Source organism: Chroicocephalus ridibundus, chromosome 5 (assembly GCF_963924245.1).
Source record: "Chroicocephalus ridibundus chromosome 5, bChrRid1.1, whole genome shotgun sequence".
Taxonomy (NCBI): Eukaryota; Metazoa; Chordata; class Aves; order Charadriiformes; family Laridae; genus Chroicocephalus; species Chroicocephalus ridibundus.
The window spans coordinates 61,583,143-61,611,041 of NC_086288.1; the positions used below are offsets into that span (position 1 = coordinate 61,583,143).

Consider the following 27,899-nt stretch of genomic DNA (forward strand, 5'->3'; position numbering starts at 1 on the left):
TAAACAGGCATCATATAATAAAAAACTACATGCTTGTTGAGTATTCATTTTAATCCTCTTGACAGTGCTGCAGAGACTAAACACAGATGCCTGAAAATATCAAATAATTTACTGTATTTTACTCCCTCCGGACAACTCTCTGCATCTCACGTCTCATTTTACCAGAATCATTCTGAGGTCAAACAAGTTCTTGTATGATAGATTTTAAGCATTTGTTCTGACAACTAAGAGGAAACACAGATCTAGAGGTGGGGAAATAGCAAGGTATAAGCACCCTCAAGGATGCTCATGAATTCCAAATAACTATTCAGGCTGATTGTGTTCATATAGCCTTTTCTGTCATCTTTTTGGAGAAATCAAATTTTGCATCCAAGAAAGACTGGTGAGGAGTTTTACACTCAGTTAAATTACAGGGATCTGTGTGCAAATGAGAGACTTTTCACCAAGTCACCTGTTGTAGGTAAGAGGGTGGCAACAGCCTTCCAGTTACTGATTGAGCCTTAAGCGTGTAAACTCGCTTCATGCACTTACGTGATGGATTTGAGTATTTAGGAGTGAAGGTTTAAAAAGTCACCGAGAGAACAGAGAGTGCTGAATTTCAAACATTTAGGAGCCATGCCGTCTAACTTGTGGCATTTAGAAGGTCAGCAGAAAGTCTAAGACAATCACTGAGGAGCCCTCGATCGCCAAGAGAAACACAGCCACCTCCAGAGGGGGAGTCATCCCCCTAGTCCCTGTGCCTGCAGGTGCCCCCTCAGCCTGGCTGGTAACAAAGAGGAAAGAGGTCTTCCAGTGACACAGAAATGTCCCCTGTTCCTGGAAGACATTAGAGAGGTTCAAGCCCCTGGCCTCTTAGCAAGGTGTTGGCAATGCAGCTAGCCGTGCAAAAAAAGAAAGGGAGAAGGACCTCTTGTGAGCCTTCTACTCAGAACGAGACTCTTCTTACACTGAAATTTCCAGGACTCCCTCCACATCGTGATGTTCTGGTTCAGTTTCCTTAGAATAGCACTAGAAATCAGCTGCAGGAGTTGGGCTTTTAGATAGCAATAGACTTATTCCTCTATCATGGGCCATGTATTTAAAGTGCATTCAAAGAATTCTTAAGCGTGGCTCGAAAACACTTTAAAAAAATATTTGTTCTTTGTAATTTGACAAATCAATGTTTTGACAGTTTTAGGGAGGACAACGTTACATTCGCAACTACTAACAAATCTATCGTAAAGCAAGATATAGCATCGGCAAGAGAATGGTTTCAGTTTGACTTTAGATACATGAATCTAAAATGTGCATGTGACGAAGATTGATGGCTCATGTGGGAAATGCTTTTATTTATTTATTTTTCTACTCTATAGTTAATTCATCAGTGAGGGAACCAATGTTGTTTTCAGCAGAGAGATCAAGGGAGCTGCTATTTATATTAAAATACTTTGTGCTTCGATAGTGCGAGCAGCAGTGCTAATGGTCTTTTCAATTCGGCAGTGAGATCAAGGCAACTCCTATTTAAATTATAATAAATAGTGCTTGTACAGTGCAAACTGCCCTATATAAGGACAATGAGCAATGCGGTTATCTGGATATAATTTGGAGTTGCCAGGGTCTCACTAAAGAACTCCAAGGTATTATTAATCACTACTGCCACTATTTTTTTCCTTTCTTTTTTGGTTGGTGGGTTTTTTTACTGAAGTGGGTCCCAATTCTGCCATGATTTACTCACATATGCTGTAAGTTCTTCACTACTCGATATTGTTTCTGTTATGTACTTGCCTGCTTCCAGCACAAGCAGATGCATGAAACAAGACGCTATGGCAATACAAATGACTTAAAAAGTAAGACATGCACAACCACTCATCTTTTTATAGATTTATATACATATACACAAATATAAAAGTAAAATATATATGCATGTGAAAGCAGAAATTAATACAGCTACCAAGTCACGAAATACAATCTCCTGAAACCTCTCCTCACCAGGCATTGTGAAGACAAGAGCAAGTGCAACGTGAAGTCCAAGAGCCACCATCACGTACACTGCTTGATAACACTGATCCAACTCCCTGGTCACACCCGCTCCACCAACTCTTATTCTTCCTAATTATCATCAGTTTGTTTTCTAGCTAAACTCTATTTACTGCCAGAGGGGAAAAAAGTCCTGTTTGCATAGTACAACGTTCCTGTTCACATATTCATCCAGTCCTGCTGTTTCACAGCTTCTGATGCATTTTTTAATGTGCTAGTTCTCCTGGTTATATTGTCTAGGACAGCTACAGAGCTGTTTTGTTTCCTCCTCTGTGCACAGCTGATGGAGCGGATTGAATTTGGTGATACCAAGACCATTCCTGTTGCCATTATGGAGGGAATACTAGAGGACTATCCAGGGGTCAGAGCGACTCCCAGTTTCTGTCTGGTCAGCTGAGGGGAAGAGCAGCCTGCTGACTTTCTGGCTGGGAGAAAACACCGCTCCCTTCAGTGATTTCAACGGCTGCTTGTACCACTCCGCTGTAGTCACCTCATCTGCCCCTCTCAGTTGGCAGCACTAAGCACTGACTTACCAGTGTGCTTACAAATGGGCACCCTTGTGCAGATTTGCTCTCCAGTAACGATAAAAAAGGCTTCTCCATGCTTCAGGCCTACTGGCACTGAATGGGATTATCCTGCTGCATACAGTGACTTTTGCCCACTTTGTGTTGGTTTTGCAAAAAGAAGGATGTGCATTGGAAGGATGCTTCCTTTTCTCACGAGAGAAATTACTAAGACTGCAGGTTTTCAAGACATGGCAGAAGAAAGTGCGCATGTTTTAATGCTGAAGTAATGAAGAAGTTTCTGAAAAAGTGAAATGATGGCTGTAGGGAGGTGAAAGCCCAGAGTACATACACAGATCTAGTGCTTGGGGCTGCTCTTGTGTAAAGCCGCCACTGAATTCAGGTGCACCAAGCTGATTTACGGTACCTGAAGGTAAGTTTTGCTATGCCCCCCAAAATACTAGAGATCACACCATTTACAATCCACTGTTATCCTGAGAGAACACACGTCAAGTACGTGTATTTTTTTCCAATGTTACGCAACTGAGAAAGAAAACAGTCTTGTCAATAGCTCAGGCGGAGCGCAACGTGTGCTCTTGTGCTCAGTTCTGGACACTTCAGGAAAACAGAGGCAAAACAGAGATCAGAGGAAAGCAATAAAACAAATCTGAGTCTGAAGGAATTTACTTCAGCAGAAGGAAGAGCAGCTGAATTAAATGACCGCAATGGGTGATGCATGAACTAAACCAGCACATAATAAAAAATCTACAAATCTTCAAAAGGTACAAACACCAGGGTTCTGAAAGGAGGAGGAGGATAAAGGGAGGTTGTGTGAAGCATGCTAACGGAAGAAATAAAGAGAGAGCAAGAATATAAAATGAATACCAATTTAAAAAATTACCTCTAAGCTATGGAATAGTTTTTCAGTGGTAGAGGAGAAAGCTGTTATTTGTGACATATTAATCTAGAATTGACAAAGCACTGAAACATGCAGTCACGTAGAGCCCTAGACCGGCCTGGAGACAGACTGGATGACATAACTTTTCCATCTGTAACATCTATTACACTGTGCTGTGGGGTTTGTCTTTGAAAGATGGTGCTCAGCAGTACACAAATCTATGGGGAAATGGGGAAGTATAACAGATAAATGGTTTCATTCATATTTTCCCAGAAATTATGCTCTCTTGTGTAGGTTTGTAGCCGTATTTTCAAACACGTTCCTTCTCAGGTAACTGGATAAAAAGTCAATGCTAAACTGCACTGAAGTTAATCTACTGGAGACCTCTGTGAGATCTCAGTGTACATGTGGTATATTAAAATGAACAAACACACACACAAGCCATGCTTAAAGGAAGAGCGAGCACTCCCCATTTCTCACCTGCAGTTCCAGAGAGTTCCACACTTAAGGTTTGTTCAATAGTCTTGTTCTCAAATGGGGAACCCTTGGGATCACTGGAAGACAGGGCACATTTATAAAAACAAGCTGAAATGGAGTTGCTGTAGCCAAAATCTATTGAACCCCCCTCCCTTTTATAAATGTTTGCACTTTTTAGTACTTACTTTGGTGACTCGGGCGTCAATGGAAGTGATAAACTTGTTGGTTTGGCTAAAGGGAAAAAGAAAACAATTATGGAATATTGAAACACTCCATAAAGTATACTAAAAAGATTTCTTTTTATTTTGATGCTGGAATCCCATGTCAGTCGGTGCTGAACTCTACTAGTTCAAGAGCCATTTCAGTGTGTCTTAGATAGATAAATAAGGAAACTCCTCCTGATTCTTTATTACTGGTACCAAAAGGGCACCTAAATTTCAGCAATGATTTACATCAATTACTGTACCTCTGAAATACAGTACACAACCCAAATGCCAAGAACCTTTCAGCAGAAGAGTGGTACATGTTAAAAATCAATGAAGAACTCTACAGGATACACTGTGAAAATGTTATTTCTCTTAGAGTTAATTTAGACTACAGTTCACGTTTTATTTGGAAACAGAAGCAGCAGAATAACTATGAAGTAACAGAACGTTATGAATATTCAGTTAATTTTACTTCTACGATATACAATTTTATATATAGCACTGAGAATAGGTTGTTTCTATGAGGCCAGAGTCCAACCAGTTATAGTCCAAATTTCTGCAAATTATCCTCCAAACTATGACAAGCCACGGACATAGTCACAGATGGTTAAAAATGGGGTTGAAGCTCTCAGCACTACAATCCCAACATACGCAAAGCTCAAAGCTCTAGCTATAAATATACAAGTCTTTGTCAGTTTTATTCACGCAAACTTGTATTTTCCCAAAGCAATCCAAGAGCTAGGGTATTGTAATACAACTAGATTCCTTTAATTGACAGTAAAATGTTTTAAAATTAAAAATAATATTACTTGCAAATTTTACTTTTCAGAAGTTAGACTGATGTTTAAACACAGAGAGCATTGTACTAAGAACAACAGCAGGGGATCTGTTCTGCAAATTAATTACTTAAGACAAAATGTTCCCCTTGAACACTCCTGCACTGCAGATCTTTTGTCCAGAGTGTCACTACTGCGTATTTCGTATTCATCCCAGGCTTGGAGCTCCCATCAACATTAAAGGATTTTATATGCAAATTGATTACTTTTATAAGCTCTAGAGCATTCCTGAAGCAATATTACATTTTTTTAAAAATTAACTCAATTCTCAAGAGCTGCATATTGTTTCTCCTCCTCCCCATATGAAAGTTAGAAATGGAAGCTCAGGTGTTCACCTCGGGTTCACCTTCCTCAGAAGTCACCACCGGAGTGAGAAGATGCACCTCAATGAGTTATTTGTCTGATCCAGCAGTGCCACTGATTTGTGCATAAAACCAGGCGTGGTAAGACTGAATGCAACCTGACACTTCTTTGTGTGCATTTTATATCCATCTAGGGATACTAATGTTTGCCAGTGGCTACCTAGAGGGGAAACTGGCTTAAAAAACCCAGACCTCACAGTAAGGCTCTGGAATAAAGTTTTATACAAATCCTTCTACTTTTTTTAGAGGATAAAAATCTATATACTCTTATCCAATTTAGGCCTTCTAAGGAAGTTAGATGTGTAAGAGCTATTTAAACCTCTATTAAGTCACATTCTAGCTCTCAGTCCCACAGAATAGTCCCACACCAGAATATATATATAAAATTCTGAAGTACTGAAGCAGAGTGCGAATCTGCCAGAGATGGGCACAGAACCAAGGCGTTATCTCACACTCGTATGTATTCATTTTAGGCAGACATCACTGAGCTCTCCCACTGAGAAATTCCCATACCAAAACACCCATCGGTTTTCTTATTACTAGGCAAGGGCTTGACCAAACAGTATTCCTGCAAAGGATTCGTCCTCACATACAACTATTGATAGTGCAAATATTTAGCCAAGACGCTATTATTTTCCATGGTGCCTGTTTGTTAGAGTTTCAAGGTCTACCGTGGTGTGGTTTTTTCTTATTAAAAAGGGTTCACATGAAGTTGCTTGTCCCTGTAAATTGAAAACATTCAGGTTCAAAAGAACTAAGTTTCCTCATGGGCAAATTTCAATGCAAAACCACAGATGATCTTTGGCATGAATGGGTTTGTGGACATTCCCGTGGGTTTGCAATATGTTTGCAACAGTAACCCTAAAGGAAAATACTGTTTGACTTCTCCTTTGTGAGCTTTCCCTAACTTTGAAAGAAAATATCAGACCTTGGTTATTTCTTAAAACAGAAGGAGCCAATTTTCTTGTACTTTTGATTAAATGTATGAACAAATGACTGCAGGTCTGCAAATATCAGTTAAATTTGCAAGGTTGATTCTGCATGAATTGACTGTCCAAGCTGAAAGCATTATATTCCTGTATTTGTATTATATGCAAATCCATTGATATTGAAGTCATATATTGGTGTATGAGGCAAATTTGCTGAAAAAACAACATTTCAGAAGCCTGTAAATTAAACTGCAGGAATTAAAGAGGAGAATAATTTCTCTCTGCCTGCAACTTCACCTGCAGTGCCACCAAAGTCACAGTTATCTGTTAGACACTGCTAAGTTAGCTATATGTCCCTTCAGACTTTCCTAACCTCTCCTTCCACGCAGTTCCCACAACACAACATGCCCTGCTTCTTTGTACTCAATCAACACAATTGCCTCGGCTGGGGAAAAATGCATTTCTGAGACGAATAGGAAGATATTATAATCTGTATTTATATGTGTGTGCGCGCATATGTGTATAACGTACATGTGCATATAGCATGTTATACATTATAAACCTTACCACGGATTGCTTTAACACCCAACAGCGTTAATAAAGCCCACTGTAACTTCTGTCAGGTCTCTGTTTCAGTACCATTGCAGTGAGAGACCCAGGTTTTACACGTACAGTTCAGCCTGGATTTTGCTGTGAAGCAGACTGCTGAAGCCATCCAGAAGGAGTGGCAGTTGGCACCCAAGAAGCTCTAGGGGCAGTTGGATTTCTTTCTTACAAGAAACATCGTTCAGAGAATTTGAGACCACAATGAGGAAAACTATACTTAGGGTGTCTGAATGTACAGCTGCGAGAAGGGTATTTAGTGTCGGGAAGGGAAGATTATTTTTATTAAGTTTGCTTATACTTGCTAGTGAAGAGTGAAAAATCAGATTTGACGGGGGCTGGAAACGCAGGAAGGGGGAGGGAAAAAGAAGAAAAAACATACAGTTTACAATTGTTGCTTTAAAAATACCAGAGCAACACATTTAGGGTCATATCCTGATCTCTGTTGCAGCCAGATAACTTCCATCGACTTCAGTGGAATCATCCAGAATTTGCAGTGATGTGATTGAGATAGGCACCTGGTCTTCTAGATGCCAGGCCAATATATGTATGTAGATGTATTTTAAAGTAACAGCAACTTTAAAAAAAGCTCCCTTTGGGCTTGTAAGCTTTTACAGCCTTCCTTTATCTTGGGAAAACAGGCAGGGAAGAGGGGGAACGAAAGCAAGAGAGGGGGCTTTAAGTTCTTGCATCTCTGTCAGTAGAAGCTACTTGTAATACAGACCAGTTCTTTATGCAGCGGGGGATACTAAAAGTCAACACAAGTGTTTAGTTTTGTCCATAAAGAATCTAGAAAGAGAGAGAAAGATCAGGATGGCAGCTAAACTTTCAACTATTTACAAAATAAAATTACAAACCGGCATTCCAGCTTTAACAGGAATGACACATTTATTGCTTTCTCTGTAGCAGTGAGAGTACTATTTATTGTCTCTTAAGGACTACGTGGCAGGTTAACAATGCCTTCAGTTTTACGCTAGCAAAAAAGAAAGCTCACTAATGAACCGGCCTGCCCAGCTTGTTTAGGGGTATAATGATTTCTTAGTGGTAGAGTACTCTGTGTGAGTAAGTATTTCCAGCTAGCTTGGTAGATTAACATGTGTTATTTGGTAAATCTTTTTCCTGAGATTCTTTTTCTGAGGCTGTGGGCAACAGAGACGGAATTAAAACTGTTTAAAAGCTAAATCTAGCTAACTAATTCTAACTTCATTATACTGTTTTAAAATTCTCCCTACACAGAAGAGATGCCGGATTTACAATACTAATCCAAAGAACAGAAGAGGTATCGAGGGTATTCGCAACTGCGGTATTTCAGCTTCCCTGCGCTACTGCTGGTACCAAAGCTGTGTTCTGCGGGCCCACACCTACCTTGCAGATGATTTGTCTGAGACTGCAGATGGGGCTTCCTTTTGGAGGTGCATTTCTCTTTGCTGCTGTTCCTGTTCTCTGCTGGTTTGGTCTGAGGAGGGTCATCATTCGTAGTCAGATATTTGAGAAGTTCAGAGCAGGGACGTCTTTGAGGCTTTTGCTGTTGACAAATGCTCTTCGCTTTATTGCTCCATGAATTCTCAGTCTTAAAAACAGGACATAATAAAATAAAATAAAATAAAAAATGCTAAAATTAGTGAGCTGAACCTTATCAGAATGGATATAGGTTTTCTGAAGAGATGAGATTTTCAATGAAGTGTTCAGTCTAAGCGTACTAGATCTATGAGCTGTGAATAATTGTTTGCAGAACAAGGAAAGAAAATTATATTTAAAATTCCTAAATGACATTTATGCAGCTTTTTATTTCATTTCTCCTACATTTCAATGTTCCTACTCAGCAACATGTAACTAACAAGACCCTACAGCGCCTTTACTGAGAACAAAAAAATAAGCTGGTTTAAACCTTAATTTGCTGCTGATTGCTTGAGCCCAGTATTCACAACTCTCTTAAGTACCCCTAAACGCTCTGTTTTCAGTTACAGTGAACGGCAAGACAAACATTGTTTAATACTGCCTGCTAACAGAATTATGTCAGAGCCCCCATTCTATCCAATTAATGGCTGATATACATCTTTTGCCAAGAATCCAGTGTCATTTTTCTTAGCTCAGACAGCTGGTAAAATGGCAGTCCCGCATCCTGGAGTCACTCATAAACAACACCAGCCCATCAGCAAATTTTATCGTACCCCCTACTACTCTGTGTATCAATAAAGTAACAGACGGTGGGACTACAACTGAACTCTGCCAAGAGAAAAAGCATAAATGAAATATTCAGAGCATAAAGGCGCTCAGGTGATTGTCTGAAACCCAGTCTATAATCTGTTCACTTTTTTATTTTTTTAAAGGAGTTGCAAGATAGTAGGCAGATTAATACAATACATATAGATCTACCGCTTGCTTGGTTGCTGAAAGCACAAAAGACCTTGTTACACTTTTTCTGGCTTTTTTTTTTCTTTATTACAAAGATTAAGTTTGTACCTTAACAACCACAGGGCTTGTTCTGATCCTGTGATTAGTGTTTGCATGGTTTTGTGTGCTGAGACCACTGCATTCATTGTAATTTAGCTGAGTGTTGGCTGGAGCCAGCAAGAGCTTCTTAAGCTACAAACACATCAGGGAAAGGGAGGTGGAAGGAAAAGAATAAAGTTATGCATCTGTACGGATTAAAATGACTTATCTACATTTTTGCATAGTTACTTAAAGTTAGCTATATCAATTCCAGCAAGCAAAGGACAATAAAACTGAAAGAAAGGCTTGATATTCCCCAGAGCAAACAGATTTCATTTTCTTCCGGCTTGGCAGCGTATTTCTGCTCCTTTTACTGCAGTATACTGTGGGGCAGGCAGAAATTACAGGGGTCTTGGATTTCTGAATCCATGGCAAAATGAAATTCTCGGCAATCTGTTTGACAGAAGAGGCCTCTGATCTAAACAGAGACGTTAACTTCAACGGACTAATGGATACAGCGTCAAGATGCAGGTATCTGGCTCTGCTTCCGCAGAAGCCAGTGATAAGGGGCTTTCAGCAGAAACAGAATCACATCTCAAACTGGTTTTACTGAGTAAAATGCATATAAGGTTTCACCCACATCCTCACCCAAGGTTCAGTTTTGCCCTGATTAGCACTAAGCTGGTCCTTACTGGTCAGATCAATGTTAAAGGCACAAAATTAGCCCCACATCCTGCCAGACTCAATGGGCCCTTCTTTACAGATCACCAAAAGTGATGTCTAAACGTACACACAAAAAGAGCCCCAAGAAATGAAATATGAATTAAAACCCCTTACCCTGACTTATTTGAACAGAATGACAAGCAAACATGTCAGCCATTAGCACTAGAATCTCAAAAACAATCTCTTCAACACACTTTTTAATAGATTGCCTTATTAGTCATCCTATTTGGTGGTTTCTTTCCCCCGCTTAATTTTCAGTTCTTTACTTGATGTTCCTTTCCACTCTAAATGAAAAGTCCAGACCTTACTGTGACTACATCATACCCATGCAGCGGGTAGCCAGAGGCACATCCAATTCCTGTTAAACAGTAGGAAGGGTTCTTACTAGAGACGGCTCTTCTGCCTCCTGAGTTGGAGGGGTGCCGTCGGGCATTGGGGAAGGGCTAGCGGCATTTTCGTTGGTCACATCTCCATCTGTCAGTGCATCAAAGGAAGGCAATCCATCCTCATCCACAGGGATGCTGTCCAGTGTTTCAGTGAGAACGGCTAGCAAGTTTGCCTCGCTCTCTTCATCTATCTTCTGTGGGAGGGGACAAAACAAAAAGGGCAACCAGGTGAGAAGAGATAAGGAACAAAATGATGCCTCTGTATGTGAAAAAGCAGTCAAAACACAGTTAAACCAGCCCGTGAAACAGTACCCTGCAGCAGTGTCTTGGAAGATGTAATTAAGTGCAATGAAATTATCCATCTCTGGGTTCAAGAGAAATCTCTTCGTACTCGCACTATATTGCTCTAGTTTACTTTTCTTAAACAATTCTTTTTTTTTTATCCAGCATTAACAATGAGAAGTAATCACCCAGGGATTGTATTACAGGATGTGTCTAAGCTGCTGACACCTAATGATGGTGTCAGCCCAGGCTGTCTCTTCCTTTCTCTTTTCAACGTTGAACATCAGCTAATTGACCTGACAAAATTACAAGAATCAGAGAGTAAGACAGCTAATCAGAAGACCAAAATGAATCACCAGTGAAATGTGGAAATCCTTGTTCACTTACGCGGCCTGGTGTAAGAAAGAAAGGTTTTCCCTTCCATACTTCAGGAAATCCTTGCTCCAAAACCAAGCAAACCCCTTCCCATTCCTGAGCATCTGGACATTAGACTAGCCATCAGGACTCATGTTGTAGATGGGATTTCTTTTAAAGAAATGTATTAGGCAGGTTGCCTTTGAAATTGTCCTTTTGAGTTATGTCGTTTGCGTGCTCAATGCGACTATTGTATGCATTTATCTAATTCTGACTGCAATTATAAAAAGTAGATTAATTCCTAATCAGATGTGGCTGTAATGTTAATTTATATTAGATATCTTATTTCAGCAACAGGACTTCTTTTTGTCAAATTGAGTAAATTTAAATGCCTTCTGATTTTCTAATGAAATATAGTCCCTACTGTATATTAAGGTACAGATTTTTGGAGTACTGCGAGTTCTCAATAATAGAATTGTGTAAAAATCATTATATTTATTTTTCAGAAAGATTGGAAATTGATCTTGACAGATCAATTATCTAGGATTCCTAAGCTGATCCTAGTGCTATTAAAATAAGTGAAAAGCCTTTCACTGATTCCAGGGATATCAAATTGTGAGTTTTTCCAGCAGCTTCAGAATGGTTCACCATGCTCCAGGTTCACACTGTGAAGAGATTTCATCTGAGTTCAAATCTCATCGTTTAAAAGTAAACTAGCAAGGAATACAGCAGTAAAACAAGCAAAAGCTCTCCATTTGAAAAAAAAAAATGTTAAAAAAGTCAACAACAAAACACGGCCAAGTAACACCTCAGAAAATAAAAAAAAAAGCAAATGAATCTGGGTATCCCCTCAGCATGACTTTCTTCAGTAATAGTGTATCTACCAGACTCCGAACAGAGATGCTCATAAACCACACAGATAATTGCTCCTGCCAGGCTTCTCTGCCAAATCACACCTCACGGCTCCTTACAGAAAAGCTCTGTCTTCGAGCTAGAAAGCTACGGGCAGAGCACAGACTGTTTGGGTGCTTACAGCATCATCCCCAAGAAACAAATAAACACTCAGGCAAAGATAATGCTGAGGAGAAGTATTTACTGAAAAGGCTAAAAGAGGCTTGGCCACTGAGAAAAAGAGTCTAAGTCCTGGTATCTGGTGATTTCCACCATACCAAGCAGACACATGCACAGTACCATGATAATTCAGTGTGCAGAGGATGGAAATAAGCAGAGGGAAGCCACCTTGCAACTAAACCTGTGTTCCAAGTGCAGCTTCTCACAGCCACTTTTTGAGAGGCGAAGAGGAAAATTACGGTGTCACTTCTAGGAAAGTATGAAAAAGGTGTTATGAGGCGAAAAAACGCTTTACGATGTCACGAAGTGCTGACTTTTTTTCCAACGGTGTTTCAAACCCCTTGCAAGCAGTGGGATGAATGGTGGCGAGGGCCATCCCTCAGCTCTGGGGTGGCTGTGGGGGGGTCCAGCTGCCTGACCCACAGCTCCTCACTGGGAACTTCTCCAGCAAGTCTAGCTTGTGGGGAGCACCACTGCCCTTCCCCCCATACTGAGCTTTGCAGCTTATAAAGCTGACAACAAAGCTGGAAGTGTTACTATTTCTAACGGGGAATGCCTTCTTTAATAATAGCATGCCAGAAGAAACCCTGATATTTGCTGTTAGCTGCTGAGCTCTCATGCTTTAAACAGACATTCAAGTGCACTGACATTCAAGAACAGAAAGTTGAGTGGACACTGGTCCTCATCACAGCAATTTCAATTAGTTTTGTACAAGTTTCAACATTCAAACACCCCAGAGAAAGCACAGGATGTGACAAAGAGGACTCTGTTAAACAATTAATGTCACTTTCCATTATTGCTTCAGTCCCAATTTACAGAGCAAATAAATCAAAGTCAGCACAGATGAAGCACACTAGCTGGCTAACACATGTCTATTCACAAACGACATGGCAGCAGGAACACATTAGTCAAGAAAATGACATTGCAAGATAACCTTTTAAGGGTTTAACTATGCTATTGCTCCTAATTGTCCTAAATTACTGTTTATAAAGAAACACAATTATTAGATACAGCAGAAACGGGTCTGAGGGGAGGTGCAGAGGGAGAGATGGTCGGGTACATCAACGTCTGAGCAATAATCACTGAAGCAGCAGCTTTCTGCTTTGCTATCACAACCTGAGTCTTGGTGTTGACAGCACTGGGGAGAAGCAATGCCATGGCCAAATGCAGGCTCTTTCACGGTTTCAGCACTGTCACCGCAGAAGTTCATGTTTCAGACTGGCACCCAACTGCACATCGCACTGGCTCGGTAAATGGGGAGGAGCTGAACACCTTCGATCTCCACCGAGGTCAGAGGAAACGCTGTGTGCTCTCAGGAACTCTCTCCGCCATGTCCCTAACTTCCAAGCAGGGTCACACTGACAGGGTTTGCTTCTGTCTAAAGGAGGAGACCCTAAGTATTTAGACAACCTAAATGAACTACAGTGTGTAAGAAAAAGGGTGGAGGATAATCTCAAACATAAAACCACACAGCAAACACATGTAATTATTAAACACTTACGAAAACAATTCATAATTACTGCATCTTGCTAATTAATGGGTCTTTTTAATGCAGAAGCAGTTATGCATCATTTTCCAGCCACACTGCATATACTCCTTAACATCCTTGGGTTGTTAGTTTAACATAAAGACATTGGGGCCAGAGGTTTTTTGACCCCTGTAAATTTTCACCCAGCTGAAGGAGGCAAGGAATCAGAGTATGTCACTGAATACATGCACTTCCACGTTTCTGACAGTAATAAGTTTCTAGCATATCCAGAATGGCATTAGATCCGAAAAGAAATAAGATTCGGCATTGGTGTCACTGCGCATGGGCAAATGCAACAGGGAAAGCTGGCTAGTGCTGTAAACTGCCAGAACACCAACCGATCCTCAAAAATGAGTGATCGAGGTGCCTAAAGACCATGAAAAGTTTCCAACTGTGCTCTTCTCTGCTTTTGCGTGTTTTGCTCTAATGCTTTAATATTTCTACAGCACTAAAAATAATTCTCTGTCTGAAAATACTTTATTAGTTGTGTAACAATCTCATCCTAATTGGGTTTCTGCCTTCAGTAAAATGTCTCCAGAGATATTCTCTCTTTGGCCAGTGAAAAGCTATACGAAATGAGCTGATAATTTACCCACACAAAGGTATTTAAATCCTCTACCCCTGATAATTCCTTCTCTTTTGCTTATTCTGCCTATTGATGGAGCCGGGTTCACCTTGTGGTTAGCTTTTTATGTCTGTAATACCTGTCACTTGTTGGCAATCCTGCTACGGAGGCCAACGACTGAGCTGTAATGGAGACTTGGGCACCTTGTCTTTCACTTCCTTCCCTTTAGGGTGCATATATTGAGCAATGTTGTGATTTTTCCTTAGCATTTTCTTCCTTTAAAAGATCATGCAAAATTTTAAAACCACCATCATTACCATCACCAGTCCTTTCTTGAAAACCTTGAAGCCTGTGTGCAGATGTCCTGAGTCAGGACTCTTCTGTAGCTCTCCCGCAGTCAGCACGGGTATGCTGATTCACTCCAGAAAAGGGTCAAGCCCACCATTTACAACATCTTTTCCAAATGTTAATAGTATCTCCAACATCTTCCGTCTCGTGGATTCCCCTTCGCCTTTCATTTGCGATTATTACATGCACAACTTTTGCTTACTGTATCTCAAGGAGCAAAATCAGCTAATGAATGATGATGCTCTGAAGTTTCTTTCCTGATAGTTTGAACAGTGCAGGGGCCCCTTGTGATTCATACTGAAAGATCAGGGTCTAAACTGCAGTATTAATCCACATCCCAGAGGAGCTGGGAGCAGTGGCAGCTTGCCACGTCTTCATAAAAAGCCCAGGAAACTTTGGGACAGATCCGCAGCTGGTAGAAGCTGTCACCGCTCCAGCAGCCCAGCTCGGTAAGCAATTCAGAGCAGCCAGGTGTACACCTCAACTCACGAGGGATCACCATTTCAACATATCGACTCATTTCTCCTCAGTAGCCTAAGAGCTAGTCATAGCACAATTAACAAAGAAAATAAAAGATTTTCCTCCAGCTGAAAATATCCAAGTGATCTAAAAATATTAATATATTATGGCACTACTTTCAAAAGCACAAAAATGACTTGTGAGCACATCTGGGACTTCCAACAGGATTTAATTCCTTAATGACACATTTTGGAATAAGAACGTCCTTAGGATTCACGCTGCTAGGCAAAATGGGGGGTACAGATTTGCCCCTTTTCACAGGGACGTAGAGGCTCACCAACACCACCCCAGCCCTGAGCACCTCCCCTCAGCAATCCTGCAGGAATAGGGGCAGACGGTATCTCAGCCCTGGCCCCACAAACCAAGCTTTGGGACCCGAGGACAAGGAGCCGCAAGCTGGGCAGAAGCACGGGGAAGGTAGGGGGAGGGAAGGGATTAGGCTGCAGGCTGGTCTTCCTGCTCCTGCCAGTGAAAAATGAGAGCTGAGCTCAGGGACGGTGAAAGGGAAGAATTACAGCCTGAGTTTTCCCTCTTCTGGAGCAGAAGGAGCCAACCTCCTACGGCACCAGCACAGACAGTGCTGTCACGGCGATTTTGCTGCCTTCTCAATGTGCTGTCCAAGGCAGGCGTCTCCTTCTCCTCGACTTAGAGCTGGCCATACCCGGCAGTATTTTCACCCAGGGCCGAACAGGAATCAGTGGTCCAAGTGGAGAACCACTTGTTCCACCCTGCCTGCTCACAACCTGTCCCATGCCATTATATGTTTTGAGAAGTATTTCAGCTTTTATTTTACTATTCAACTGCTTTGCAAATCCTTAGGCGTCCTGCGCTGTCTTACAGTAAAAATCCACATGATGCATTTGCATTAGAACGTTTTTCCAAGGTCTGTTAGTCTGGTCCCCAAGAGACACTCCCATAATTGAAATGCTTAAGTCCAGAGCTATCAATTATCTTTAAAAACAAAATGGAGTCCCACTAGGAGAAAATTACAGCCAGGTTTCTTTATATGTAGTAGAAATGTAGGGATTAATTATCACCACCCCTGTGCAAATGCCTTTAGGGTATGGGAAGGAAACAGAAGATCTTCTCTTCTTCTTGAAGGAGACGGCTATACTCATACTCCTCGCATGCACCTGTAGGCAAAGACCACTTGAACCCAGAGCTTGCCTTTTGATTTCTGCAGTCCCACTGCCCATATATATATGCACCATGTATAGATCTCATCTGTAGGACTGACCACATCCCCATATTTATGTAAAAGCTTCACTCCAGCTGGATTTCTGGAGATATTGTATGGACCTGAAGCAATACGTTCTGCTACCCGACTCTCCCCCCAAACAATGTTAAATAAATAGTGTAATTATACACAATGCAGGTACTGCAATGCTTAACTTCTAGAACTGTTTCCCTGGTGGGGCATGAACTCCCAGCATCACTCCCAGGGACACTACGGCACCGCAAGAAGGATCTGCGCCAGGTCCGCATGCTGAACGGGACGGGAGCATCTGCAGCATCTACTTCCCCCATCCCTTCTCCAGGGTACAACAACATAAAAGTAACAATATTTATTATTATCCATACACTCAACATGGTGTATATTTCTTGTCTCCAGAAGTTCTCGTGTTTAATCTTGGTAGCTGAACTCAGGTTACTTTCTCTCTGAAAGGGAGACGTGCTTACCTGGCATCATAAAACTTCTGTCAAGTATCTGTGATTAAAGCATCACAACGCAAAACTAAGGCACGGGCCATTTGCAAAGAGGGTTTTCTTTAAGATTTTGCCCTCGATCACCTGAAGTAATGCCGCCATAGCTCCTGTGAGATGGACTATCTTTTCAGGTGAAAAATCTTTCTTTTCTGCTCTAAGCTAAACATGTCAGTTTAAAAGAGCCTACTAAATATTCTTCTACCACAAAGTCACTTTTTTTATTGCTTCTAACGAGTTGTTGCAGTTCAGAAGTTTCCATTACAGCCTGGCAATTAAGTTTCTAATAAACTGAAGAGCCACTAATTGATTTATTCATCGCACAAACTGAGTATCCAGCTAGCAACCTGTAACCTGTTTTACATCTTCTGACCAAAATTCATTCACGTTTTGCAAGCCATTCCAATTTCATTTGTGTAAACTGCATCCTTCCCCTCTATGGTAGTAATCTTTGATTCTGGGGAAAAGACAAACCGAAAAATCATCTGAGAGCAAGCTATCGTGCTGTTCACTGTGTTAAGGGGACCAATGACAAGACTTTGCTGTGCTGGAATCCATGCACTGGTGGTAGACCCAATATCAAAAATTTATGGTAATTGAAACCACAGAATCTTTGGAAATGCAGTCAATTTGACTCAGTATCAAAAGGTCACTCTATTCAATTTATACTTGGTGCTGAGCACAATATTGAGAAAACACCTGAAAGCAAATCATCTTATCAGCAGTTTGGGCCTCAACATTTACCAACTACATAGGCTAATTTGCTGATTACTAAATAAGCGCATTACCTGTGTTTTAGACTGAGTTAGCTCACCAGAGGGGCTTTTTAACACATACAGGACTTGACATTATAAAAGCATCACCAAACCCTTTCCAGGAACTGCATGTCCATAATGCTAGTCATGCTGCGGACATACAGAATCATAGAATGGTTCGAGTTGGAAGGGACCTTAAAGATCATCTAGTTCCAACCCCCCCTGCCATGGGCAGGGACACCTCCCACTAGACCAGGCTGCTCAAAGCCCCATCCAGCCTGGCCTTGAACACTTCCAGGGATGGGGCATCCACAGCTTCCCTGGGGAACCTGTTCCAACAACAACTATTGTGCCTGTCTTGCCCAGTGCCAGGGAAGACCACCTGGTCTTCACGTGTGGGGAACTGCAGCAGGAGAAGACTTGGCATGTCTTATCCAGTGCGCAGTGACCTAGGTTTATGCAGAGCTCCGCATCAAAGCGCAAAACTCTACCTACGTCTCCGGCAAGGAAAAACGAGAGCAGGGAAAGGGCAGAGGTTCAAAGGGGAGGAAGAGCCTGATGAAGAGCCACAGAAAAAAGAAAGGCTGGGAGTTTTCCTTCGCTCTGCAAGACGGCCAGAGAAGCAAAGGGGGAGGTGAAGTTTGCTTGCTGCCCACACTGGTGGGGAAGAAGGGGTGGGCAGAGGAGCAGGTGAGCTGCCCCTGGTTGGGGCACGGGATGCAGGATGTGCAGCGAGGGGTTACACAGGCTGCCCTCTAAGCCCACCACTCACTACCTTCCCCCCTGGAGCAGCACACTGTGCCTGTCACCCACCCTCCCTTCCCCTTTTACAGGCAATTGTTCATGCATGTCCTAAGGTCCTGAGCAACAACCCAGACTGAGATTTTTAATTATTATTATGCACCTAAAATATACAGGAGGGTAAGAGAGTCCCAGTTCCTGACCAAGGGTCCCAATTCAGACAAGTTTTAAGGGGGAATGAGTACTGCAAAAAGAGGGAGGCAGGGGAAGGACGGCTACAGGCTACAGCATCAGGTAGGGAAGATGTTTGAGACTCTCCCCATTGCAGAGCTTTCAGTGACAGTGTCAGCAGTATTTCAGTCCAAATATTCAAACACTGCTTGCTCAGATTTATTTATTTACTTGATTTATGGTGCGTGCCCACACTAATCTCTCTACGCACTAACATAAAATTTTTCAACTTTCATATACATTTGTTAGGCAGCATGGCATCTCCGGGAAAAAAAGAGCAACATATATTTTGCAGTGATTATTTCACACACATAATTGACGTAAAAACTTCTTTTTCCTCTTGATAATGACAGACTTCTCTAAAAAATGCACTTGAGTGCTAGTATAGACCCTTTCTTTGCAAACTATGAAGCATAATCTTGTAGTTTTTGTTCATTCTCTATTTCAGTGTTGCATTTGCTTTAGTTTTAATTATATTGGCTGTGTCAGGATGTCTATCATAATCCCTACTTCTTTCTAGAGATTTATGACTCTACGCAAATATATATTTCAGAGTAAAATTATATACAATATAGCAGACAAGAGTTTACATATATTTTTAAATTTTTTCAATTATGTGGAGACTGTTTTTTATATGAACAGAGCAGACACTCAAAAATTTCTTTTTAAATGGCAAAATAAGACATTTGTATCAGGTGCTTTTACTGTTAGAAAACTGGAATTTAATTTGACCGGGAAATTAGCATTTGTAAAGTATCAACTTCATTAAATGCTTTTCATGATGTTTTAATTTTTCAGCATGTTCAGTTTCATCAAACCTACCACCATGCCTGTTTGAACAGGTATGACAAACACAAGTCGCACTGGAAGAAAAACACCATTTTTCCTTAGACCCGCAGCATGAAAGGATCAGTATATCATTAATACATCTGGGCTTCCCATCAATTTTTATTGTGATCTAATGGAAGACTGCCATCTGGTCTGAGCTGGCTACAAGAGTTTATTCAGATACAACACAAAAACTTGTTTACAAGGCTAAAGATGCCTTTACTCTGTGTTTTACCTATGTAGCTATACTCCTGTCTGTAAGTGTCACGGCAACGGCTGCAACATCCTCCTGGTAGGCACCAGATGTGCTGAATGACACACATACCATTTAGAGATGTGGTTTACATAGATAAAATAAACAAAGATAGTAGATATTAGCTGAAAAAAAAATGAGGAAATCACCACAAAGAGGAAAAAAATGTGTCTTTAGATACGTGCGCTCTACTCTTTACCAGGCTAAAAAAGTTTCAAAAAACCTCAGTGCTGTTCCCATATCTAAGGAGATGCTCAGCTGAGAGAACACCCCAGGTACCCACACTGTGAGTGTCCCAGGCCGAAAGCAATAAAAGGCTCCTTTATAATGAGGCACCAAGTGAGAATGTGGAGATGCCACAGTAAGTAAGGTGCTAAGCGGTATAGGGTTTAACACAGCACCGAACACGGTGCATTTTGCCAGGCTTTTCAGTTTGCTTTTACAGTCCCATGAAAACAGAATGTAAGCTTGTCCCAGCAGGCAAATAAGCCCTCGCCTCAAGAAGCAGCGATTGAACAGTGCATCCTGGTAAACCCCTACAACCACCGAGGACGCTCTTCAGGATGAGAAGATGTGTCTGAATTTTCCGCCGGTTAAGCATTTGGATTCGTTTATACGTCTCATAATATCCTTAACTATGTATTTCCTTGATTTGTCACTAGGTGCTAAGACTTTAATGTTCTTTCAATGCAATTTTGTGTACGCGAATAGAATCATAAACTAGAGATGGTGATTTTAAAACAGAAAACATTAAAAAAAAAAAAAAAGATCACAGAGGAGCTATCTGTTGCAAAGCATCCTCTAGAGCACGTCCATTCTTGGCTTCTTTCTAGGCTTCCTGGAACTCACTAGTCTTCACAGATAACGTTAATAAAATGGAGTTGACACTAAAATGTAAAACTAATTTGCTAGTTTACACTAAGGCTACCTTGTTCATTTACCCTCAACCAGCCTAGCAGAGTTATGTAGTGCATGCATACTGTGGTGCATGCTACAGTTCCCACTGCAGTTGCCTCTTTCTCTTTTCTATTTATTTCTGAAAACTGAATATATTGCTCATTCTATGCTCGTCTTTTAAAAGTGTGTGCTCCTGATCACTAGCCCTCCATCTGTACGATGTAAAAGATTGTATTTTTCTTTGCAAGGAACTGATGTTAACCAGTACCTTTTTCATCAGAAATGGTGAAAGTCAACCTGGGCATTTTTTTTTCCCCTCTTTAAAAATGACCCATAACAAGCAGTCAAGTCCAGCTGTACTTATCAGCGCACTAAATATCATTATTAATTAGGCCATAAGTTCCTTTAGGCAGGGACTGTCTTTTTGTTATGTGTTCACACAACCCCTTTCACAATGGTGTCCTGATTTACAATTGGGCTTTGAGATGCTGCCACAGAACCTATCATAAATAATTTTGGGTACTTCTATTTAATCCTGCTACTAATCAAAAGAAAAAGAACTTGGGCCCAGATGTTCAGCCGCTGTAAATTAGGGCCTCTCCACAGGTTTTAACGGAGCTATGCAGATTTACACTAGCTGGGGACCTGGTCCTCTGCTCTTTGGGTAGTTGATGCTGAAGCTCAGAGCAGCAGCTCCTGCATGCTGTATCTGTACCAACCTGTCCCGGGACTGACGGCGGTCCGGACAGAAGCCAGTAAGGGATAATTCTTCTGCCTTATCAAGTGAGTTTTGCAGCTGAGCACTACATTGCTCTGACTAATAAGATGTGTTTAGAAGTGGCTTGGCTTCATCTTGCCTACAATGTGGTAGACGCTGCGCTCACATTCCCTACTGGAAAGGCACGTATTTGTTCACGTCAAGCGCATCTTCAATTCAAAAGTTATTCCCACTGAAGTTAACACAAGTTATAATTTAAGCCTATGTAGCTGCTAGATGCACAGCCAAAACCCCACAGGATATGCCTAACCCCAGGAATAATAAGTAAATTGCAGCCATTTGAATACTAAACCAGAGGTGGGACTCTGCAGACCACAGGCTTCAACACAGTGTATGTTTTCCTGGCTCAGATGGCCTCCCTTTATATCGAGACCTTTCGCCCTGCTCTATCAGAACCCAAAATGAGGGTGAAGAAAGAGGGGAAGGGAGCTGCGGACTGGAAACAGACCAAGATGAAAAAGTCACACTCCTGATCCAGCGGCCTGGGAATGGAAAACCTGTTTAAGTGACACTTCTGGGGGCAGAAGGCTGGAGCTACCACCATTAACCAAGGCAGCATGACCTCTGTTTCTACCTATTTCAGACAGAGGACAGGATAATGCGCCCGTCTTGCTTAGCTGGCTGAGGGGAGCCGGTGGGACCACTCGTGTTTAGGTAGCAATAAAATCCTGTTTTGTAAACCTACATAAGGATTACACACACACCATCAGAGAGAAAGGGAGGGGGGGGGGAAGAAAGGAGGGAGAAGAAAGCAAACACGGCTGCACTTAATTCTATGCCTTGGGGGGAACCATATAGCATTTCCAGTAAAAAAAAGCTATCTGTAAATGAATATCCACTTGATGACCAGCGAGCAACGAGCACCGCAGCATGTTACAGCTGCCTGTGGCCTTGCCCCTGTTTCGACGGCGACGGGTGCCCTGAACCCGAGTGCCGGCAGCACAAGGGAGCATAACGCCGACCCCAGCTTGACTCTCCCTGGGATTAGAGCAGCACAAACCAAGCATCACCCAGCGAAGTCAATGGAGTTAAACCAGGACAGATTAAGTGTAAGTGAGAAGCAAATCAGGCCCCTTATGTCTGCCCTTCCTTCCCCAAGAAAAACTAAATATGTTCCTTTTTCCTCAAACACATCCACAGCAATAGCCTAAACTGCCCCGATTGGGTTTCACCAGTGGCAATGCAGAAATGTTTATTTCCATTAGGGTGGGTCTATAAAATCTCCTTTCATTCCAGCGCTTCTACAATTTCCAAACAGCAAAGCCTGACATTTTGGTCTCCGACAAACAATGCTTAATAGTGGGACATTTGGAAAGAAAAAAAAAAAAAATCTATACGAAGAAAGCTCTTAAGACAAGATAGGCTGAGCGTTTTCACCACAAATGGTTTGTTTTAGCTATCTCTCTGCCTCCTGTAAGACGGAAATCAGACAGCTTACTGGCTTAGCTTGTTAGGCCAGGTTAAAGGGAAGCAACGCTGAAAGGCTCTTACAGAAGCTTACCCTTGGACTAAAAATAGCAGGCACTAGAGAATTATCTTAAATACTACCAAACTTGTTCTGCACTGTGAATGCAGATAACTGTAATATGTTTCCATTTTTGGTAGTTTTCGAGCTTTTTAAAGTTATGCTCGCTTTAGCTGACTATTTAATTAGTTTCTGATTCTATTTGCCACTTTTTTCTCTCAGAGATATAGCCTGAGGGGTACTTTGCCTATGAATACTTTGTATTTAGCAGCGTTGCTATTGTTAACATCTAATGAGCTGTTGGATTTGCCAAACACTCGGTATAGGTACAAACGCTGCTTTGAAATATAAATGTTTAACACATAGCAAATAGCAAATCAAAAGATACTCTAACGCGGCGTCCTCACTCTCTCATTGCGTGTCTCATCAAAAAAGAATAAAAATAAAAATCTGCTTTATTCCATTTAATTCTGAAATTCCAAAATACATATCCAAGCGAGACATTTTTAGCTCGCTGCCCACAACTTCAGAAGAAAACTAAATGATTTTTGGTACTATTAAGAGGACTTGCGCATACGGGCAAGGTTCCACAGTCTGACACGGTTCTCTGCCAGCTGAACTGTGGAGCCATCAGTGCCTTCTTTGGGGTAAAACTGCAAGACCTTACAATCTTTAATGAAGCCACCTCCTCTTTAAAACATATAAAATGAGCTTTTTTTTCTTTTTTTTTTTTTTAAGGCTACAAACAGTTCTCTTTAAGTGGTCTTAAGCAGGATACCTATCTATCTGCACCTCACCGAAAACTATGAGGAGATATCAAAACAAAGGAACTCCAAAGCAAAGAACAAATCGTCTCAGTCCTTACATAGATTTTACTCATGCTACAGCCAGTCTGAAAGACACCACTGCAGAAATCAGTCATGCTGCTGTTTTGGCCTCAACTCTCTGCACTTCTGCAGCTAACGCTGTCATGGGTACTTGCTATATGAGCGCAGATCAGGAACTTTACCGTATTCAAGCAGCAAGTGCCTCTGCACAGATTCCTGCCCATTGCCTTCCACACGATGCCCCAGGTACTACATCAGTCACTGTTAATATCGTTTAAAACCCCCACCTTGAGTAAGGCCAACTTCTAGAGGCAAATGCTGCACAAGGTCAAGCTAAAACCCAACTATGCAGTTGAACAGAAGTTCCTGCCCTTATTGGGCCGGCATTGCATACAACTGCCATGGAGCTGGCAAAGCCTGTCCTCTCAGACACAATTTTTCTTTGACTGTCTTTTCAGTCTGAGAAATGTTTTCCCTCTTAAATAGTGGTGGAATTCACAGAGTCCCTCACCAGAAATATATACCCAGTGCCTTTATAAGCTCACGCATCGTGGCATAACATAGCCACATGTCTTGCAACTGCCATTAAAACCCTCCATATGTCTTCATTTGCGAAGCAAGTTTTCTTTTTGAGTCAGGAGTTAAGTTCACAGCCTCTCTGTCAAATAAACAACATGTCTGTTGTCACCTGGCTGCTGAGCAAGCCCTGTCTTTGAAAATATACGCTCAGTGATTTTAGCCATCTATTTTTCAGCCTTTCCTTCCACCGTCATGCAGCAAAAATAATGCTCCACCTTCATTACGGTGATTAACATTACTATCCATGTCCTGCAACTTAAATTTCTCCTGGTTAATTGTTACTCTAGCACTACAAAGCCAACAGCCCTATTGCACTGAACAACCTCCAGTCACATCATTAGGGAAAATATCTGCAGAAAGTACCCACAGCTCAGACACCACCAAAAATGGAGGATTATAATCCTGACTTTATACCAGGGGATTTGATGCACAGAGATTAATCACCCTCTGTAGCCCTGAGAGTGCCCATGGGCACGGTGGAGTGCAGGGCTCCAACCAGCAACACCAGTCTCCCCTTCCAAGCACGGGGCAGTATTTCACAGACACCAACAGTGCACACGGTCCCTGTCCCAAAGCACTTATAGCCAAGCTTCTAGTTGACAGAAGAGGACTGAGAAATGGTTGTCAAGAGCTCTGTGGTCACAGCAACATAACTAAGGAGGGATCATTTTGTGCATTCATGAAACTTGGTGATTTTGACATTTTTTGTGTGGAAAAAGTCCCCATCATATTTGCTCACTTATTACTGGCATTCCAGAATGAAGTTTTCCAGAGGAAGTTAACACAGAGACAGTACTGAATGCCACAACAGAACAAGACTGGTGTGTCAGATATACCTCCATACCAGGAAGCTATGGGATACCCGTATGACATGGCGGATGTCAGGGAGAACATCAGCATGCTACAGCAAAACAGACAAGTTTGGACCAGTGGGAAGGAACATGATCATGACTGAGTTCAAAAGTGAGCATGGAGACCATCTAGCTTAACACTAAAAGCTGGGTCAGCCCCTCAAAACACAGAAGAAAAAGGCCATACTATAACAGCAACTCAGCAAGCATCTTGGAAAAAAAAAAGGGTCCACAAAACATTGTTTGAGTGGGGCCCTCTCTTTGTGTAACTCTGGGAAGATAAAAACCATAAAACATCCAAATCCAGTTGGGTAGGTCATCACCTGTAAAGACAGTCACACAGACAGGTTTGCCTCAAGGAAAGATACGCAGGAGAAAGTGAACTGAGGGTTCAGCAGAGCTTCATCTCAAAGATTCCCAAATCACTATAATCCAAGCAGGAAACTATTTTACTTTAGAATTTAGGTGGTACACTAGAAACAAAAATATTCCTAAAAGCAACCCCTGTCCATCCCCATCAACCTGCCACGACAGCAGCTTTATTGCACGCAGGGCCCAAGGAGCAGAGCCCACAGGAGGGCAGTGCACAGGCTGTCTGCAATGTCCCACCAACTTCCAGACAGAAAAGGAGAGAAAAATAAGCTGTTGTGCTGCCTCCCCCCTTTTTACTATATACTTTTTCCATTCTTTTATTTGCTAGTGAAGAGACTACACTTTCCAGTTATAATAATAGTTCAAGATCAGGGATGTGCTGTTAGGGACCTTCTGAGCTCAAGTGACAGCCTAAGATGTGGCAGTCATTTGTGGACTTCCGTATGTAAGACTGCGTCATCCACCACAGCCTGCAAAAGTCGTTATGAAGTTCGTAGGAAGTCAGACAGCACTGACGTAGGAAGAAAGTGTCTTTGGCACAGGATCAGGGATAAAATACTTTCTCAAAGGCATTTGTGGGATATCAGGCAGAGTGAATTGGAATTAGGATGAGGGATTGTGCCATTAACACTGGCAACAGATTAAGTCCTGATGATTTTCCTTGTGTATAAGGTGGGAGAATACAGGCTAGGTATGGTGTGTTTATTGAAGCAAGAAGGTTACAGATAAGATATAATCTAACCAAATCATAGAATGCAATTTGGGAAGATATTAAAGAGTTAGAGAGTCTGAATTAGCAGGTTTGTCTAATACGTATAGGTACAATTACACCCTGATGTAAAACAATTATTGGATTCCAGAGAGGGAGAACACCAGGCGAAGTGGCCCTGATCCTTCATTAGCACACACCCAAAAGCACAAGTATTGAAGAAGCAGGAAGCAGACATCTCCAGGAATTTTGGACTGTACAAGCTTGGCACTGGGAGACGCATTTTATTTGCAGAGAAACAATTCAGATGGATTCAAACCTTTAAATAGCAGTCAGCAGTATTTTGTAGGTTCTCATTCCAAGTGTATGAGCATTTTGAGTCCTTTGCTGCTGAAGACAAGCATGTTGTTATGCCACACTCTTGTCCTGCCGACTTCCTCACACACAGTTATTTCGCTAAGGCGACTCTCATGCGAAAGGGCTGGCTTACCAGTTAGCAGTTTCAAAGTTAAAAAGATATCATTTTAGAATTGAACAGAGCATTTGCAATGAAAACTGAAGCCATGCAAAATTTGTCTGATTTCTCGTTGTAAAGCCTTTCAAGAGAACCTTGGCTAACCGTGCGTGCATGGTTTCTGTGTGAAATGCAGAAGTTTGCAATGAAATCTGCTTTTCTTTTTTGAGGTCAGCCACACTCAGCTCTTAGATTTGACTCTCTAGGGGCAACAGTGATGAAGACTCATGTGGACTATCTCCAAATCTCAGCAACTTTGATTTTCACAAAGATTTGAATTCTTTTTAAAATTGGGAATATACCAGTATGGTTAGGGAGGGATTCTAAAAAAATAACAGTACATGATGAGTCTTGATCAGAAATGACTAGGGAATATAATGCAGTTCTGAACAATACATTTGAGGGATGTCTTTATAAGACTTCTTTTAAAGACTGATTTTGGGGAGGAATTGGGAAAACCTCGCTGCTCTGTTAAAAGGGATAGAAGGGCAATGAGTTCTACTGTAGGATCTCTTCTTTTGCTGACTCAGTGAAGACACATTTGTCATTCAAAGACAAATTAGCAAAGGGCATGGATCGTGCTACATAGATGCTCAGTCTCAGTTATCAGCCAGGTACAGGCAGCTTCCAACGCATCTACCTCCAAGTGCATTTGAAAAAAAAAAAAAAAAAAGCAATCTCTTTTGGTAGATGTGGACAGAACGTCTTTGTCAAAATTTCAGTTTGAGCAAATACTGCAAAGCGGTTTAGCGCAGGGAGGATTTGTCCCCACAGAAATTGACACAAATTCCTTTAGGACGGGGGCAGCCACCTCAACCACACAGCTGGGATTGCCAGCAGATAGAATTAGGAAAACTGGAAGATAACACTATGGCCTAATGTAAACTCTTAAATCTGCTGTAAACAGAGCGGTAACATTGGCACACAATAAAACTGGTATCTGTCATTGCACTCGCAGAAGTAGGTGTAGGGAAGGACAAGAGACATGAGTGGATTTTTGTCCACTCCTATGAATTCTGGTCAGGGAAACAGCAAGCTGACGGAAGCTGTGGCAAATAGCTAATGTTATAGTGATGGAGGGCAAGCTGGAATGATGGTGTCGGAGGGAAGAATGGCAGATCAAGTGGAAGGGTCCAGTTTGAGGTTCCTGCTATGCGCATGGTGCAACCTGGAGTAACAGGCTGGAGAAGGCAGCATTCCTGGATGTTTCAAGCTGGACTGACAGAAAACCCCACAAAAGCCATTTTCTAAAAAGTTTCTGACATGCCTGCTGGGCCAAGGCACATCTATACACAAAACCACAGATTAGGAAATACGAATTATTATAGGTTGAAGTTTAGGTATAGGTCTTTTTCC

General features: G+C 41.7%; 1 protein-coding gene across 6 annotated transcripts in view; it reads right to left on the minus strand.

Moving 5' to 3' along the window:
• PPARGC1A (PPARG coactivator 1 alpha) overlaps positions 1 to 27,899 on the minus strand; it is a 371,917-nt gene that overhangs the window by 21,456 nt on the left and 322,562 nt on the right. For 5 of the 6 annotated variants that reach the window (XR_010071215.1, XM_063335980.1, XM_063335981.1 and 2 more), the window contains exons 3-7: positions 10,372 to 10,566; positions 9,294 to 9,416; positions 8,196 to 8,400; positions 4,080 to 4,125; positions 3,898 to 3,971 (exon numbers count right to left, since the gene is read on the minus strand). Coding sequence is in view for 5 of the 6 variants with exons in the window: in XM_063335980.1 (XP_063192050.1) it covers positions 3,898 to 3,971; positions 4,080 to 4,125; positions 8,196 to 8,400; positions 9,294 to 9,416; positions 10,372 to 10,566 (643 nt within the window). In the remaining variant the exon portion in view is untranslated. Of the gene's footprint in view, positions 1 to 3,897; positions 3,972 to 4,079; positions 4,126 to 8,195; positions 8,401 to 9,293; positions 9,417 to 10,310; positions 10,567 to 27,899 lie in introns of those variants that run through there. The other variant, XM_063335985.1, reaches the window with a different exon arrangement.